This window comes from Puma concolor, chromosome B4, assembly GCF_028749965.1.
Source record: "Puma concolor isolate L17-30 chromosome B4, mPumCon1.1.hap2, whole genome shotgun sequence".
Taxonomy (NCBI): domain Eukaryota; kingdom Metazoa; phylum Chordata; class Mammalia; order Carnivora; family Felidae; genus Puma; species Puma concolor.
This window is the reverse complement of record NC_141673.1, coordinates 32,007,640-32,023,080: the sequence shown is the minus strand read 5'-3', so window position 1 is coordinate 32,023,080 and position 15,441 is coordinate 32,007,640. Positions and strand designations below refer to the sequence as shown.

General features: G+C 37.1%; 1 protein-coding gene across 8 annotated transcripts in view; it reads right to left on the bottom strand.

Moving 5' to 3' along the window:
- CEP290 (centrosomal protein 290) overlaps positions 1 to 15,441 on the bottom strand; it is a 92,422-nt gene that overhangs the window by 1,880 nt on the left and 75,101 nt on the right. For 5 of the 8 annotated variants that reach the window (XM_086712696.1, XM_086712691.1, XM_086712692.1 and 2 more), the window contains 9 exons: positions 14,372 to 14,506; positions 12,913 to 12,999; positions 11,099 to 11,263; positions 9,968 to 10,090; positions 8,049 to 8,221; positions 5,299 to 5,440; positions 4,059 to 4,132; positions 3,439 to 3,533; positions 8 to 87 (listed from right to left, as the gene is read on the bottom strand). In XM_086712696.1, the coding sequence (XP_086568822.1) occupies positions 8 to 87; positions 3,439 to 3,533; positions 4,059 to 4,132; positions 5,299 to 5,440; positions 8,049 to 8,221; positions 9,968 to 10,090; positions 11,099 to 11,263; positions 12,913 to 12,999; positions 14,372 to 14,506 (1,074 nt within the window). Of the gene's footprint in view, positions 1 to 7; positions 88 to 3,438; positions 3,534 to 4,058; positions 4,133 to 5,294; positions 5,441 to 8,048; positions 8,222 to 9,967; positions 10,091 to 11,098; positions 11,264 to 12,024; positions 12,772 to 12,912; positions 13,000 to 14,371; positions 14,507 to 15,441 lie in introns of those variants that run through there. The other 3 variants (XR_015253450.1, XR_015253449.1, XM_086712695.1) reach the window with 3 other exon arrangements.

The following is a 15,441-nucleotide window of genomic DNA, read 5'->3' as shown; positions in this document are numbered from 1 at the left end:
TAATTACCTTCAAATACTGCTTTTCTGTATCTGAGGTTTTGAGCTGTGTCTCTAAATCTTTTACCTTTTCCGTTAGTTGATCAAGATCTGCCAAAAAAATTTTAAAAATTAGACTCCACTTTTCCCCACTCTGACAAAGGATTTATTTTAGAGAACATAAGTAGAAAACTTATGAAACCAGAACCTGGAAAAATATGGCGTTTTATGACTGGAACACTTTTCAGGATGTGAATACTGTAATGCTACCTCTCAGGTAATTCTGTAGCAGACCAAGAGAAAAGGAACATGCTAGGTATTAAAAGTGTAGAATCAGTTTAATTTTTACATGGGAGAAATTATTTTCCAGAGAAAAAATACAGAGCCAGGAAAAATTGTTAGGTACTCAAAGTACAGCAAAAGAGTAAGTAGACTGTTTGTTAGGGAAGGGGCTCTAACCCAAGTTGGGTATCGGCCAAGGCTCCCGATATCCAACAGTACTGGCTGTTCCGTATCGGTCAATACACATTTACTGTGTAATTACTACGTGAAAAACTTGGTAGGCAGTGTGGAATAATACACCCTAAATACCGTGGTTGGAAAACATTAAGTACACAAATAGAGCACAAAGGCTTTAATTTATTAGATTCTTACCACCCCCCTCACCTGGAGTTAACATATCTCTAATTTTATAATGAGAATCAGTGGACATGTAGGATTTATTTAATTGCCCTCTTTGCTAGAACCATTTTCTTTAAACACTACATAGGTCATATTTTGCAGCCATTGAAGGGTAAAATTTTAAAAGTAATGCTCAAGTTTGAAAATATAATGGGCAGTTGACATTTTCATGAATGAGATAGGAAGCATATTTCTATTAAGGATCATTTGGAATGGTCCCCTAATTATAAGTTGAAGGGCAGGAAATATTTTCCTCATCCTTTCCTTTGGGAATAGTTAGCAGAACCCATATTAATTTGGAAAGCAGAGCAAAATATTTTTCAAAATTTCACTCACCTTTGTAGAAAATGCTAATGATTTTTTATAGAGTTGGTTCTTAATCACCGGGATGCTATATGTTACAAAGATTAGTAATGAAATAGTGCAGCAAAAGTGATTATTATGTATAGCACTTCCGAGAAAGTTAGCTTAATGATATTTGACAGCTTGATAGAAATGGTGAATTCTGTTCTAAAGGATTATACCAATTAATAACAATACTTGACTATTTCATACAACTTTTTCAATATTCTCCCACATATTCTTGTTGCTACTTTGTATTTAAATAGTGCTTTAGGATTGCCAAGACAGTTTTGGTTTGATTTTGAACCTTAACAGTCTTTGAAATATAACAGGTATCCTTATCTATCTTCTTTAAATAGATGAAGAATATAGGGTTCAGAAATTTCCTCTCAGGAAAGTGAGGTTTAGAGAGAACTAGCCTAATGTCAACAGTATTAACAAGTCTTTGGTACTGTGCTAGTCTAGTACACTAAGCTGGCTGCGATAAGAGATCCTGTTGTGGGGCACCTGGGTGGCTTGTCGGGTAAATGTCCAGCTTCGGCTCAGGTCACGATCCTACAGCTTGTGGGTTTGAGCCCCACACTGGGCTCTGTGCTGACTGCTCAGCCTAGAGCCTGCTTCAGATTCTGTGTCTCCTCTCTCAGCCCTTCTTCCTGCTCATGCTCTTTCTCAAAAATAAACAAACATTAAAAAAAAAATTTAAGAGATCCTGTTGAGAGAGACTGACTTGACTATTTTTAGTTGCTTCTTGGCAGTAATACAGTTTCTGTCATCAATAGCAGAGAACAGTGAGGGGCTTTGGAGTTTCAGATTTAGGTTTCATCCTACTTCTCTCACTTTCTAGCTGTTGTGACCATGTTAGCCTCTTTAAGGTAAAGATCACAGGTGAAATGAAGACAATGGTACCCACCACACAGGGTTATCAAAGTTATGAAATCCTTGTTAAAGCACTTAGCATAGTATCTGGTACAACTCCTACAAGATAGCTCATACACAGTAGTAACAAGAATATGTGGTAGAATACTGAAAAAGCTGTATGAAATAATCCAAGATTGTTCAGATATAAATTGGTATAATCCTTTGGAACAGAATTTGCCATTTCCATCAGGCTATCAAATATACATAATGAACAAATGATTCTTGTTTACAGTGATGTTCTAAAAAGTCAACGTGAACGATGAATTAGTGAATATTAAACTGTTACTCATAGGGAAAACGTACATACATATACATACTCAGATCTCACATAGATTAAAATTTTAAATCCTGGAAACAACTCATCCTGGTCAATTTTTTTTTTTTTTTTTTAATGTTTATTTTTGAGAGAGAGAGACAGAGTGCTAGTGGGGGAGGTGCAGAGAGAGAGGGAGACAAAGAATCCAAAGCAGACACCAGGCTCTTAGCTGTCAAGCACAAAGCCTGATGCGGGGCTCAAACTCACGGACCGCGAGATCATGACCTGAGCTGAAGTCGGATGCTCAACTGAGCCACCCAGTGGCTGACTGAGCGCCCCTGGTCAATTCTGTTGTGTTTTAAAAAAAATTGTTCAGAAAAAATTCAGAAGTATCAAGTGATTCTTCTGAGGCTGCCCCACTAGTAAGTGTCAGAATTGGGATTTAAACCCTGTCCAACTGGCTCCAGAACCAGTTTATCACCCTATGCTGTACTGTCTCATACTGTCTCCTTAACCTCGTACTGTCTCTCATCTATATGAGAGCTGAAATAAGAATGCAGAGCTTCATTTTGTTGCATCTCATCTGAAAAACACGGGTCAAAAGTTAAATTTTTCAGTGCTGTGTATCTGCAAAAGCACCAGGAGTACTGGTTTTGGGGGTTACAAGTAAATTTTAGTGAGTGGCTGAATTCACAAATACAGAATCTGAAAATAATGAGGATCAACCATTAATTGTGTGTGTATGTATACATAATGCACATATGCATATATGTATACATATGCACACAGCAGTAGAATGATTAATCACTTCTGAATAGAAGCATGTAGAAGGCTAGACTTTGTTTTACTTTGTAAAAGGATAAAAAAATATAGGCAATGTTTACTATATGTAGTTAATTTTAAGTTAATAAGATGACAACATTTAGAAGATAACGTTCAGAGGGTTTAAAAGGGCCTATACTTAGAAAATGGAATCAAGAGACCTAGTATTCATTGCTTAGCATTGTATCATGATTAAATGTTAACACCATATGGAACACAAAGAGAAAAACACTTGAGCACCTGCTACTCAATATTATAAACAACTTAAAGGACTCAATAGGAACATTATTGTTGCAAGACGCAAAGAGCTCTAAAAACCTGTTCCAGCGATTTGACTTTATACGAAGACAGTCATCAAAAATCTGAATAAATAAAAAAGGCAAACCCTAATTAAAACACTTGGGTTAGCACACATGCTATAAGTATGTTATAAAATACTTTACCGGATATGGTGCTTTCAGCTCCACTTTGGTCTTTGTTAACTTCCAACTGATGGATTAATTCTGCCTTTTCTTTTTCCAGCTGTCTATTAGCTAATCTAGAACACAATGATTATGTATTAAAACAATAACAAAAACCAGACATTGCTTCATAAAATACAAGTATTTCTTATAAACTGTGTGATGTGCACTGCTTATAACTTGCTGATAGTTATAAAGGTAAACATTTATTCATTTACTCTCACTACTGTAATGCTACCATTCTCAAACTGAGGTCAGAAAATGAAAATTCTTTGTTTTGTAAAGTCTGATCTGATATCATTTTTAAGAGTTTTCCTGTTGGAGAAACCTCATGGGAGTATTCCACACAGAATCCAGAAAGTAAATCATTTTTTTTCATTAATTAATATTTGCCTCTGGGCAAATTAGGATCTGGTTGACCCTGTTTTGTTTTTTTTCAGCATCTATTATGTAAAAGAGTAATTGGCGTTAGAAGGATGAAATAAGACTGATAAGCCTGTTAGGCATCAAGTTTGAAAAATCCTAATCTCTAGATATAGCAAACCTGGTTATATCAAAAGATTTTTTTTTTTAAATGGTAGTCATATGAACAGATAATGTACCTTAGAACTTGAAGCGCCCGTTGAAGGCTCTGCTCTGTCTCAGCACCTTCAGGAACATGTTTGAGAATCTCAATCTTTGGGCACAATAAAAAGAGAGCAAAGTTTGATATGGAACTAGAGTTTTAGAACGATACATATTTTCAGTAAAGCATCTTGAATGTGGGGTTTTCCAAAAGCACATATGAGCACTTATCTATGGTGTTCTATTCACTAATCATTCGATAATTACTGAGTACTGCTTGCCCAGGCACTGAGGGTATAGTAATGTGCCAGAGGAAGGAAGGACTATCAAGAAGAATAACTCAGGGTAAGAGGATGGAGAGCCATGGAAGGTAGATGAAGGGCTAAGGAAGGTCTGAGGAGCCTCTGTTTTATCAGAGACCTAGGGGGCTATGAAAATATTTCGGTACAGAGGCAAACAAGTGCAAGATCCCAAAGCCTGAGTTTGGCCAATTCAGAGGACTCGAAGGTCAGTGTGAATGAGGGAAAGCAAAGATGAGGCTAGAAAGGAAACCAGATGCCGGACCACATAGGTCCTTATAGGCTATGCAGAGTACTTTAGAATTTTACTCTGGGGTAATGGGGAACCACCAGAAGACTCTAAGGACAGGGTGCTAGGATTTTCTTTATACTTAAACAGCTGACTCTTCAGCTATGTGGAGAAGAGATCAGGAATAGGGACAAAGTGAAACAAGGCAAGAGTGGAAGCAGGGAGGCCAGTTAGGAAATTCTAACAGTTCACATGTGAGAGAATAGCTTAGACTGACAGTGTTGGAGGTGTGGAGACGTCAAATTTGAAATCTATTTTGAAAATAAGAGCTGATGTTATTTAATGAAAAAGATGGGGTGTGAAAGAAGGAATTGATAATCTAAGGCTTTTGGCTTAAACAAATGGTTGAGTGGTGGTGCCATTCACTTAAGAAGGGCCTTCTAGGGGAGGAATTAAGAGTTCCATTAAAAAAAAATTTTTTTAAATGCTTATTTTTGAGAGAGCTTGAGCAGGCGAGGGGCAGGGAGAAGGGGGAACAGAGGATCTGAAGCCAGGCTCTGCGCTAACAGCAGAAGCTCCATGCAGGGCTTGAATTCACGAACTGCAAGACCATGACCTGAGGTGAAGTCAGGCACTTAACCAACTGAGCCACCCAGTTGCCCCAAGAGTTCATTTTTATATACATAAGATAATGCCAAGAAGTGGCTTGATATGAAATGCATTATTTTCTCATAAAGAAAAATTACTTGCTTGTTGCTCAAGGTCTTCAGTGTATTTCTTAGCTTTTTGTTCCCTCTCTGTTGCTTGTTTTACAAGCTGTTTAAGATCAGTAAGGTTTTGCGTTTTTTTGGCAATGTCAGTTTCCAATTCTTTCAGCTTGGTTTCATACATTCTAAAAGGAAAGAAAAAATAGTGTACACATGGAAATAATTCATTGATTTAAAAGCCAGTTCAAGTCATTGCACTAAAAATAACAGAGTATCTTACACTGCTTCTTCTATTCAAATCTTTTACTGCTGCATATTTACTTAGCATTAGGTGACAACAAGGGATAAGTACCCCTAATTAACAAGCCAATTAAAATAGAGGATTTAGGTGTTTCCCGAGGTTATAAACAAGGATGGAGCCTGTTTGATCACTAGCAAAAAGATTACAATTAGTTTTTTTTCTTTTTCAGTCACAAACCAAAAAACTGCAATTCATCAGATTATCAAATTCTGTATTATTGGGTAGTCTCAGAAATATACTTAAAGATCACAAACTAAGCAGTTCACACATCTATTATGTATACCTGCATAGAAGCATACAAAAAAAGGTACCCAGGTAGAGCAAAACCAAAAGGACACTATTGGGAGAGGAAAAATATGCAAAAGCATGGGTGAGAAAATGGCATATGACAAAATCTGAATAGATCTGTAACCTTTAAAGAAATGACCAATAATTTAAAAAAATCTAGACTCCAAAAGGAAATTTTAAAACATTGAGCCAAAATGATTTTTTTTTTTATTTTTATTTTTTAAATTTTTTTTTTTTTCAACATTTATTTATTTTTGGGACAGAGAGAGACAGAGCATGAACGGGGGAGGGGCAGAGAGAGAGGGAGACACAGAATCGGAAACAGGCTCCAGGCTCTGAGCCATCAGCCCAGAGCCCGACGCGGGGCTCGAACTCACGGACCGCGAGATCGTGACCTGGCTGAAGTCGGACGCTTAACCGACTGCGCCACCCAGGCGCCCCATAGCCAAAATGATTTTAAAAACATATCATACCACCTTAAAGGGAGACAATGCTTATAATATTCAAAGTTTCCCACAGAAAAGAAAAAGAATGCATTAGCAACAAAATCAGGTAAGGACATTACCAGGAACAGAAATTATTATTTCAATACATTCAAATGGTTTTGTTTTTGTTTTTTACATTTATTTATTTTTGAGAGACAGAGCACAAGTTGGGAGGGGAAGAGAGAATGAGACACAGAATCCGAAGCAAGCTCCAGGCTCTGAGCTGTCAGCACAGAGCCCAACGCGAGGCTTGAACTCACTAACCGTGAGATCATGACCTGAGCCAAAGTCAGACGCTTAACCGACTGAGCCACCCAGGCACCCCTCAAACAGTTTTTGGTAAATCTGAGAAACCATGATCAGAGAGGAGTGTTCTTAACCTGACAGACTCCACCGAAGGGATGAAATACCAGAAGCTTACTCCTTCACTTCATTCAATTCTCTGCTCAAGTGCCACCCAATCTTCTCTGATCACCCCGTATATAATAGCTGCGGCATCACCCGGCCTGTCTTAGCAGTCAGTATAAGGACTGATGACAACAGATGGCATTGGTCTGTTGAGTAAATAGAACATCTATGAAGACTGCAGCATGGGAGAGATCTAATGTGTCAAGGGTCCCAGAAGAGATCTCTAAACACTTCACTGAGGTGGGTGTATAATGCCAGCTGCAGATCTTAAACAAGTTTTTTTTTTTCTTTTGAATTTAGGGAGGTTCTTGAGGTCAAGGATCAGATGGGATTAGCCTTCACTCTGTCAAGTGGATTCTACATAATTTACATAACTTTTTCAGGAGTTTACTGAAGGCCTTACCCAGTGCTCAGTTACCTGTACAGTGCACAGATTAAAAACACACGAATTATGTATAAGGCAAAGTCCTCTTCAATTATGGTTAAGTATCACCCCTCTCAAATGCTTATAAACCCTTTTCACATTAATAATCTTTTCTGTAGCTTCACAGAACCCTTTTCAGAAAAGGAAAGACGACCATCTCTATAGATCAAAAAAAACAACAAAACTCGAACTCACAGAAGAGATGTAATTTATTTAAGGTCACAGTGAGAATTAGGTATTCCAAAGTCATGGAAACCACCTGGTTCCACAGGAACCAGACAAAGTCGGCCTTTTAGAGATACATCTAACGTGAAGCAGAGTGTGTGGCATGTAGTATGTACTGAGTATATTATCTGCTTAAAAAATCTCAAAGTAACTCAAAATCCCTTCTGAGTCTACGTGTGATTGTAGAAGAAAATAAAGGACCAACCAAGAAGTCTACTGGATAGAGTCGGTGGTTGAGCACCTCAGCTGGGGTCCAAGCAGACAAAAGAGACCCCTTTTCCCTGCTGTCACACATTATTTCCTTTTACCCCCTCGCACTAGCCTTCTCACAGAGTTAAGAGAGAACTGGGAAGCGGGGGAGTGGATTCTGAGTGCTCTCAGTACTGTGTTAGGAACCAAGGACCCAGCTCCAACACCCTCAGCCCAGCCCCAGCCCCAGTGTGTCCATATCCTGCCACCCACATTCATTAAATGTTTGAAGGAAGAAAAAAACACTTTTTTTTTTCTGTCCTAGCACTGCCAAAAGTATCCTATTAAAGCAAACAACCAACTAGTTCATCAGGAAAGAACTAAATCAGAGTGGTGTCCTATTCTTTTGAAACAATAAAGGCAGCATTGGAACTGATTAAACTTTGTGCAAATGATAAATTATTTGTTCCTACCTTGTAACAACAATTGATTTCCAGCTCTTGCTGTCAGCACCTTCAAGCTGTGGACCTCTACTTTCTGCCAACTGTAATCTCTTGCCAGTCTCTTCTAGTTGAACTGTCATCTTCTCATTTAATATCTCTAAATTATTCTTAGCTATCCGCAATTTCTCTGCAGCTTCAGTCTCCTATCATTAAAGGCTAATTAGTACATGATGACAAAACAATATTGTTCTCATAGATGCAATATATTCAAAATTACCACCACAAATTAGAAAACAATAGTAACCTGGAGCTCTACACGCTGATTAAAATTCTAATAAAAATCCAATGTTTCCTTTACTCTAAAACAGCAGTATGATCATAATAATTAGAACAACAGATGATGTAAACCAGGTTAGAAAAATACATTTTTGGGCACATAGGGTAGCTCAGTCACTTGAGCGTCCAACTCTTGATTTTGGCTCAGGTCATGAGCTCACGATTTGTTAAGATCGAGCCCCACTTTCAGTGCAAAGCCTGCTTGTGATTCTCTCTCTCCCTCTCTCTCTCTCTCTCTGCCCCTCCCGCACTCATGCACCCGTACTCTTTCTCACAATAAATAAATAAACATTAAAAAAATACATTTGCAAGTATTTTACTCTAGCGGTTGCTTTAAGTTTGTCATTTTTGGTGTGTCTGTGTGGCTCAGTCAGTTAAGCATCGACTTTGGCTCAGGTCATGATCTCGTGTTTTGTGAGTTGAGCCCCAAATCAGGCTCTGGGCTGATGGCTCAGAGCCTGGACCTGCTTCAGATTCTGTGTCTCCCTCGCTCTTGGCTCCTCCCCAACTCGTGCTTTCTCTCTCTCTCTCTCTCTCTCTCTCTCTCAAAAATAAAACAAAAAACATTAAAAAAAATAAAAACAATAAATTTGTCGTTTTGTTTGGTTACTTTACATTTGTCATAGTATTTATAGAATAATGGGATAATGTCTTAACACACTTAAAAGAGGTTTTGTTTTGACCAATATTTGAGAGACCTAGCTATTAGCACAAACTATGTGTAAGTACCATAAATTATTTCCACTAGTAAACATCCATGCAAAGCACACTACCACTACGGCCTCACAATATATTCAGATACTATTGTAACCAGTTTAAAAATCTCAATTTCAGGGGCGCCTGGGTGGCGCAGTCGGTTGGGCGTCCGACTTCAGCCAGGTCACGATCTCGCGGTCCGTGAGTTCGAGCCCCGCGTCAGGCTCTGGGCTGATGGCTCAGAGCCTGGAGCCTGTTTCCGATTCTGTGTCTCCCTCTCTCTCTGCCCCTCCCCCGTTCATGCTCTGTCTCTCTCTGTCCCAAAAATAAATAAACGTTGAAAAAAAAAAAAATTTAAAAAAAAAAAAAAAAAAAAAAAAAAAAAAAAATCTCAATTTCAGTTTATTCACTGAATCATCCATATAAATAACAACACCTAGTTGTCTGGGGCAAGGAATATATTTTACGACTTAAATAGAAAGGGATCTTACTATTTAACATAACCGTTTCATATATTCCTTACTCTATACCAATCATTGTTCTAGGCCATGTGCACAAATATTAACTCACTTAAGTCCCACAGCAGCTCTGTGAAAGAGATATTTATGATTCCCAACTTCATAGACGAGGAAATTGAGCATTAGAGAGGGGCTGGTAGCTTGTCCTTGTTTCCACAGCCAGTTAGTAATAGAGCTAGGATTTGACTCCCAGACATGTGGCTTCTACATTATACTGCTTCTTAATTTTTGTATTTTCAATGTTCCTCATAGTGAAAGGATGGCAGCCAAAAAGATACAATTCCTAAGTCTCTGAATATCTACTTTGAATAGACATTCTCATCAAATTTTTCATTCACTTTTTCAAAGATATATTACTTAAGATAAAAAAGTAACTATAATCAGTAAAGAAAGTCATACTTTTTTAAGTTCTTTACGAAGTCTTTCATTTTCAGCAACAATTTTCTCTGTGCCTTTGGTCTTGGATTCATAGTGCATGCTCAACTGACGTCCAAGATGAACTTTAAGTTTTTCTAATTCAGCCTAGTAAAAGATAAATTATACATTATCGGAACAAGGAAATAAAAGACGATCCTATAAACTCGTAAAACTTAATCCATAACAGTTTTAGAGATTATTTTTGATAGAATTAAAGTTTTCCCTTTCATACTGGTCATCTAGAGCAGAGGTTCCCAACCTTGGCTACACATTAGAATGAGCTGATGACTTAAAATCACAACACCTATGGTAGGACCCACCCCAAAAGAATCTAATCAATGTCAGGCTTGGGGGCTTAGGCACCTGCATATTTGAAAATAGACACTAGTGAGTGAGAATGCCAGAGTGAGAATCATTGGTCTTGAAATAATAAAATGCCCGAGTGGAGCTACTCTAATTTCTCTTGGCCTTGTCTCCGACAAGTTTTTCTGTATATGTAAAACAGTTACTGCATCTCTTAAAACCGTTTTAAATAGCAGGAATATATTTAAAAATTTTCTTTAAAACACGGAAATTATGTTGGGGTGCCTGAGTGGCTCAGTCAGTTGGGCGTCTGACTTCGGCTCAGGTCATGATCTCGGGGTTTGTGAGTTCAAGCCCCGTGTCAGGCTCTGTGCTGACAGCTCAGAGCCTGGAGCCTGCTTTGGATTCTGTGTCTTCCTCCTTCTCAGCCCCTCCCCTGCTTTCTCCCCCCCCCCCCCCCCAGAATGAATAAACATTTAAAAAATTTAAAAGAAAATGGAAATTATAATGGTGAAACATTCCATGCAAATTATCACATTGAGAAACTTAACAGAAGACCATGGTGGAAGGGAAGTAAAAAAACAGTTACAGAGAGGGAGGGAGGCAACCATAAGAGACTCTTAAATACAGAGAACAAATGGTTGATGGGAGGGGGAAGAGGGGGAGAGGGGAAAATGGGTGACGAGCACTGAGGAAGGCACTTGTGGGGATAAGCACTGGGTGTTGTGTAAGCGATGAATCATGGGAATCTACCACAAAACAAGAGCACACTGTATACACTGTATTTTAGCCAACTTGACAATATATTACCTTCAACTTTTCATTTTCCAGCTCAATATTAGCCATTTTTTCACTGGTCAGTACTCCTGATGCTTTTTTCAACTGTTCATTTTCCCTTTGGACTTTTTCAACTACTTTTTTCATTAAACCAATGGTTTTTTCTAGTTCTGGAATTGTCTTTCCACTTCTACCAGACTACAAAAGAATATATTAACTTTTTATTCAATCAAATATCTGAAAGAGTATGATATCAAACACCAACAACACAACACACTCATTATTACATTCATTTCTGATTCCTAACATTTGAAGCCAAAACTTGTATGGAATTTATCATTACAATAACCCTATGCAATAGGAATTATAATTCTTACTTTACATACAAGCAAATCAAGACTCAGAGAATTTGATATTCCTAGTCATGTAGCTAATGAGTAACAGCTTAAATACTCTAAATTTGATGTCTGTTCCAAATGAATAAAGCTAAGAACCTTAATACTCGATTTAGCTAATGTTCTTTCCAGTATACCAGAATTCTTTTTACATGGGGGGGAAAAAAAACCCCACAAAAGAAGAGTTGTGTCATTAAAGAGCTCATGAGTTACCAAATTTGAATTGCAGAATAGAGGTGATTTTCTAACAATGGCCACTGATTAAGAAATTCAGTTTCTGTCCAGTATAAATACAAGAGACATCTGCAATTAAAAAAACCTAGTGTAGAGTTATCAACAGAGATAGGTCACCAATTAGGAAGTTCAACTGCTTATGCTTTAAAATAAAATAAATAGTTGAGTAAAATAATCTTATTTTTTTTGCATTTTAGTCAGTATTCACACTATATAATGAATAACCTTATAATACATAATTTTAATACATACTATCATAATTAAAAATCAAATTAACCCATTTAAAAAAATTATTAATGTTTATTTACTTTTGGGAAGAGAGAAAGAGAGAGAGAGAGCATGAGCAGGGGAGGGGCAGATCGAGAGGGAGACACAGAATCTGAAGCAGGCTCCAGGCTCTGAGCTGTCAGCACAGAGCCCGACAGGGGGCTCAAACTCATAAATTGTGAGAACATGGCCTGAGTGGAAGTCGGATTCTTAACCAACTGAGCCACCCAGGTACCCCCAGGTTTTTATTTATGAAATGAATGTTCCTGTCAAGCTAGATATTTGTTCTGAATACTTTTTTCTAATAACAACTCCGTATTTTCACCAAATCTGTCACATATTTAATGTTATTACTTGAATAAGTTTTAAAATTGACTGCTTCTATCTGTGACCCTTGCTAACATGAAAACAACAGGGGTTTAAATCTTTGGCCTGGGCCTCAAAAACAGCATTTATTCATTGTAAAAAATGAATACAAAATAACATTAGAAGAAAAACAGAATAAAAAACCTAGGAAACATTTACAGAGCATTACACTAAGAAGTTGCCATGGAAATCATAAAAAAATAGTCACAAAATGTTAGAATTGGACCAAGGAGCAGTGAGTAGTTAGTTACCTTAATGAACAGAAGGAAGATTCCTAGAAGTTAAAGGTTTTCAAGGTGTGAAGGGAAATGCAATGAAAAAAGATGATGTGGTGTCCAGGTGAAATAAAATGCTTGTTATATGTGACACGTTACAGCTTGTTAATGTTAAAATACATTAATTTGAAACACAAACAAAAGCTTAATGATGTTTTACATTGTAGATCTGCAGAATAAAAACCAAGACTACAGGTAAGTAAAGGTATATCACTACTGTTTTGATGTATCCAAACTTTTTTTGTTTTTCATTTCCAGCTTATCACTGCTAAAATCAACACAAATATATGTCATATTCTCACACACTCACCCCTCTAACATGGCCAAGTTTCCGCTCAACTTCTGCTTTTTCTTTCTTAAGAAATTCACACATTTCCTTCAAATCTCTTACTTGATTCTGAAAGATTAAAACAAACACATAACAGTTTAACATAGCTATAGCCACTGAAAAGGAAAGGAAAACAATTCATTTGAACTATCAATTTCTTCAACTATATAGCCTAATTGAACAAGGTCTCTACAGCAATAAGGACTTTGAACTAAGACATATGTTGAAGTGCAGTGATACAAGAATATTTTATATGTAAATTTCAAGAAATATTTTCCACATTACTGCCTTTATATAAATGTAGTTTTTTTGTAAATGTTTATTTATTTTGAGAGAGAGTGTATGTGCATGTGCATGCAAGTGGAGGAGAGGCAGAGAGAGAGGGAGAGAAAGAATCCCAAGCAGGCTCCCCGTGGTCAGTGCAGAACCCACGCGGGGCTCAAACTCACAAACCGTGAGATCATGACCTGAGCCAAAATCAAGAGTAGGACACTTAACTGACTGAGCCACCCAGGCACCCTTCCAGTTTTAGAACTCTGATTTTAACCACCCCATAAATGACATATATAGATCCTTATCCAGATGGTAGAGAGCAACAGCTGATCTAATAGTATGGGTTCTAATAATGTAAAAATAAGTGTTCTAGAAGCAGGACATAACTTAATTATATCATTACCAGTGGAATTAACAGACTGCTAATATTCCAGGTTAGAAAACAGAACTGAAACAATTAGCCAGCAAAAAGAAAAAGAGATTCCCATAAATAGGATGAGATTTGGAAAACCAAAGATAAACTTCTTATAAACATCAAAATTCCTAAAAGAGATAATTATCCTAATTTTTTAAGCTTAAAGACTTAATTTTTTTAAAGAAATACCCTAATTAAGAGTGATAATTGTTTTTGAAATATACCAACCATCCACTTGGCCTCAGGACTTTGAACTTGCTATTTCTGTTGTCTGGAACTCTCTTTCCAGTATTTGTATGACCCACTTCCTAACCTCCCGCCCTAGCTCTCTGATACAATATTTTATTAAGAAAGCCTTCTTAATTACCCTATTTTAAATAGCAATTCCATATAGTCCCAACCAACCCTCCCCCCACCACACACACCTTTCACACCAACCATGCTTTTCTCCTTACCACTTAACATGAACTTAACATCAGCTGACACACTGCATATTACTTATTATCAGCCTTTCCCACTAGAATATAAATTCTATGTGTGCAAGAAATATTTTGATTGCTGTTTCCCAGCACCTAGAAGAGTACTTGACAACAAAGTAGGCTTTCAATAATTGTTACATGAACAAATGTAGAAAATATACCACTACCATAATATTTTATGAATATGAGTTATTGGCATCTTCATAAACTAATACAAAGAGGGAGAAAAGGTTTTCAGGTATTAGATTTCTTAACTAAAGAACATTAAATTTACCTTTAATCTTGGCAAATCTTTATTTGCTTGTTCAAGCTGAAATTTTAGTTCAATATTTTCAGATGACAGCTTTAAGTTTTCCCTCTGAAGCTCTTGTTCTCTTTGACAGTGTTCATCTGACTCTATTCCTGAAGTCTTCAGGAAAATAAAGTTAGGAATATTTTTAAATGTTAGTAATAAAAGTTATATAGGACATATTGGATAAGAAAACCTAAAACGGTACACTTTCCCTCAAAAAATATGAAAAATTAGAGAACTCTAAAAAAAAAAATGACCCTAAAGAAGTCAGAATATAAAAGTTGCAGGAGAAAAGGTAATAAGTTTAATATAGACAGCACAGTGAAGTATGTCTTAAAAACATCCACACATATAATGTCTACATGTATGCTCTTCTAAAACTAATTTGTGCTAATTTTTCCTGTCCAAAAGTAAAATATGACTATTATTTGTTATGGTTTATATTATGCCCTAAATCCTACCCCACCCCAAAATTCATACGTTGAAGTCCTAATCCCAGTACCTCAGAATGTGACCTTGTTTGGATATAGGGCTTTTCCAGAGGTACTCAAGTTAGGGTCATTAGGGTTGGCCCTAACCTGGTAGGAGTAGTGTTCTTATGAAAAAGGGAAATTTTGATACAGAGATATGCATAGAAAGAAGATAATGTAAAGAGGGCACAACTGGCCATCTACAAGCCAAGGAGAATGGCCTGGAACAGATTCTTCCCTCACAGGTTAAAAGAGTCATCAACCCTGCCAATACCTTGATTTTGGACTCATAGCTTCCAGAACTGTGAGAATAAATTTGTCAGGTCACCAAATCTGTGGTGCTTTGTTACAATAGCCCTAGCAAACTAACACACGAGCCTCCAAAAAAAAGTGCCTTAATTCTTTCCTCTTTTGGAAAGCTCTTCTTCGTTCCTTAAGTGCAAGTAATAACTTCCTCCTCTGAAATCCAGTAACACTACATTGCATTTCTCTTGGCACGAATCTACCTTGGGCTATTATTTATGTTCATTCTTACTTCTCATTCTAAACTACAGGTCATTTGAAAGAGAAATATGTGCTTGA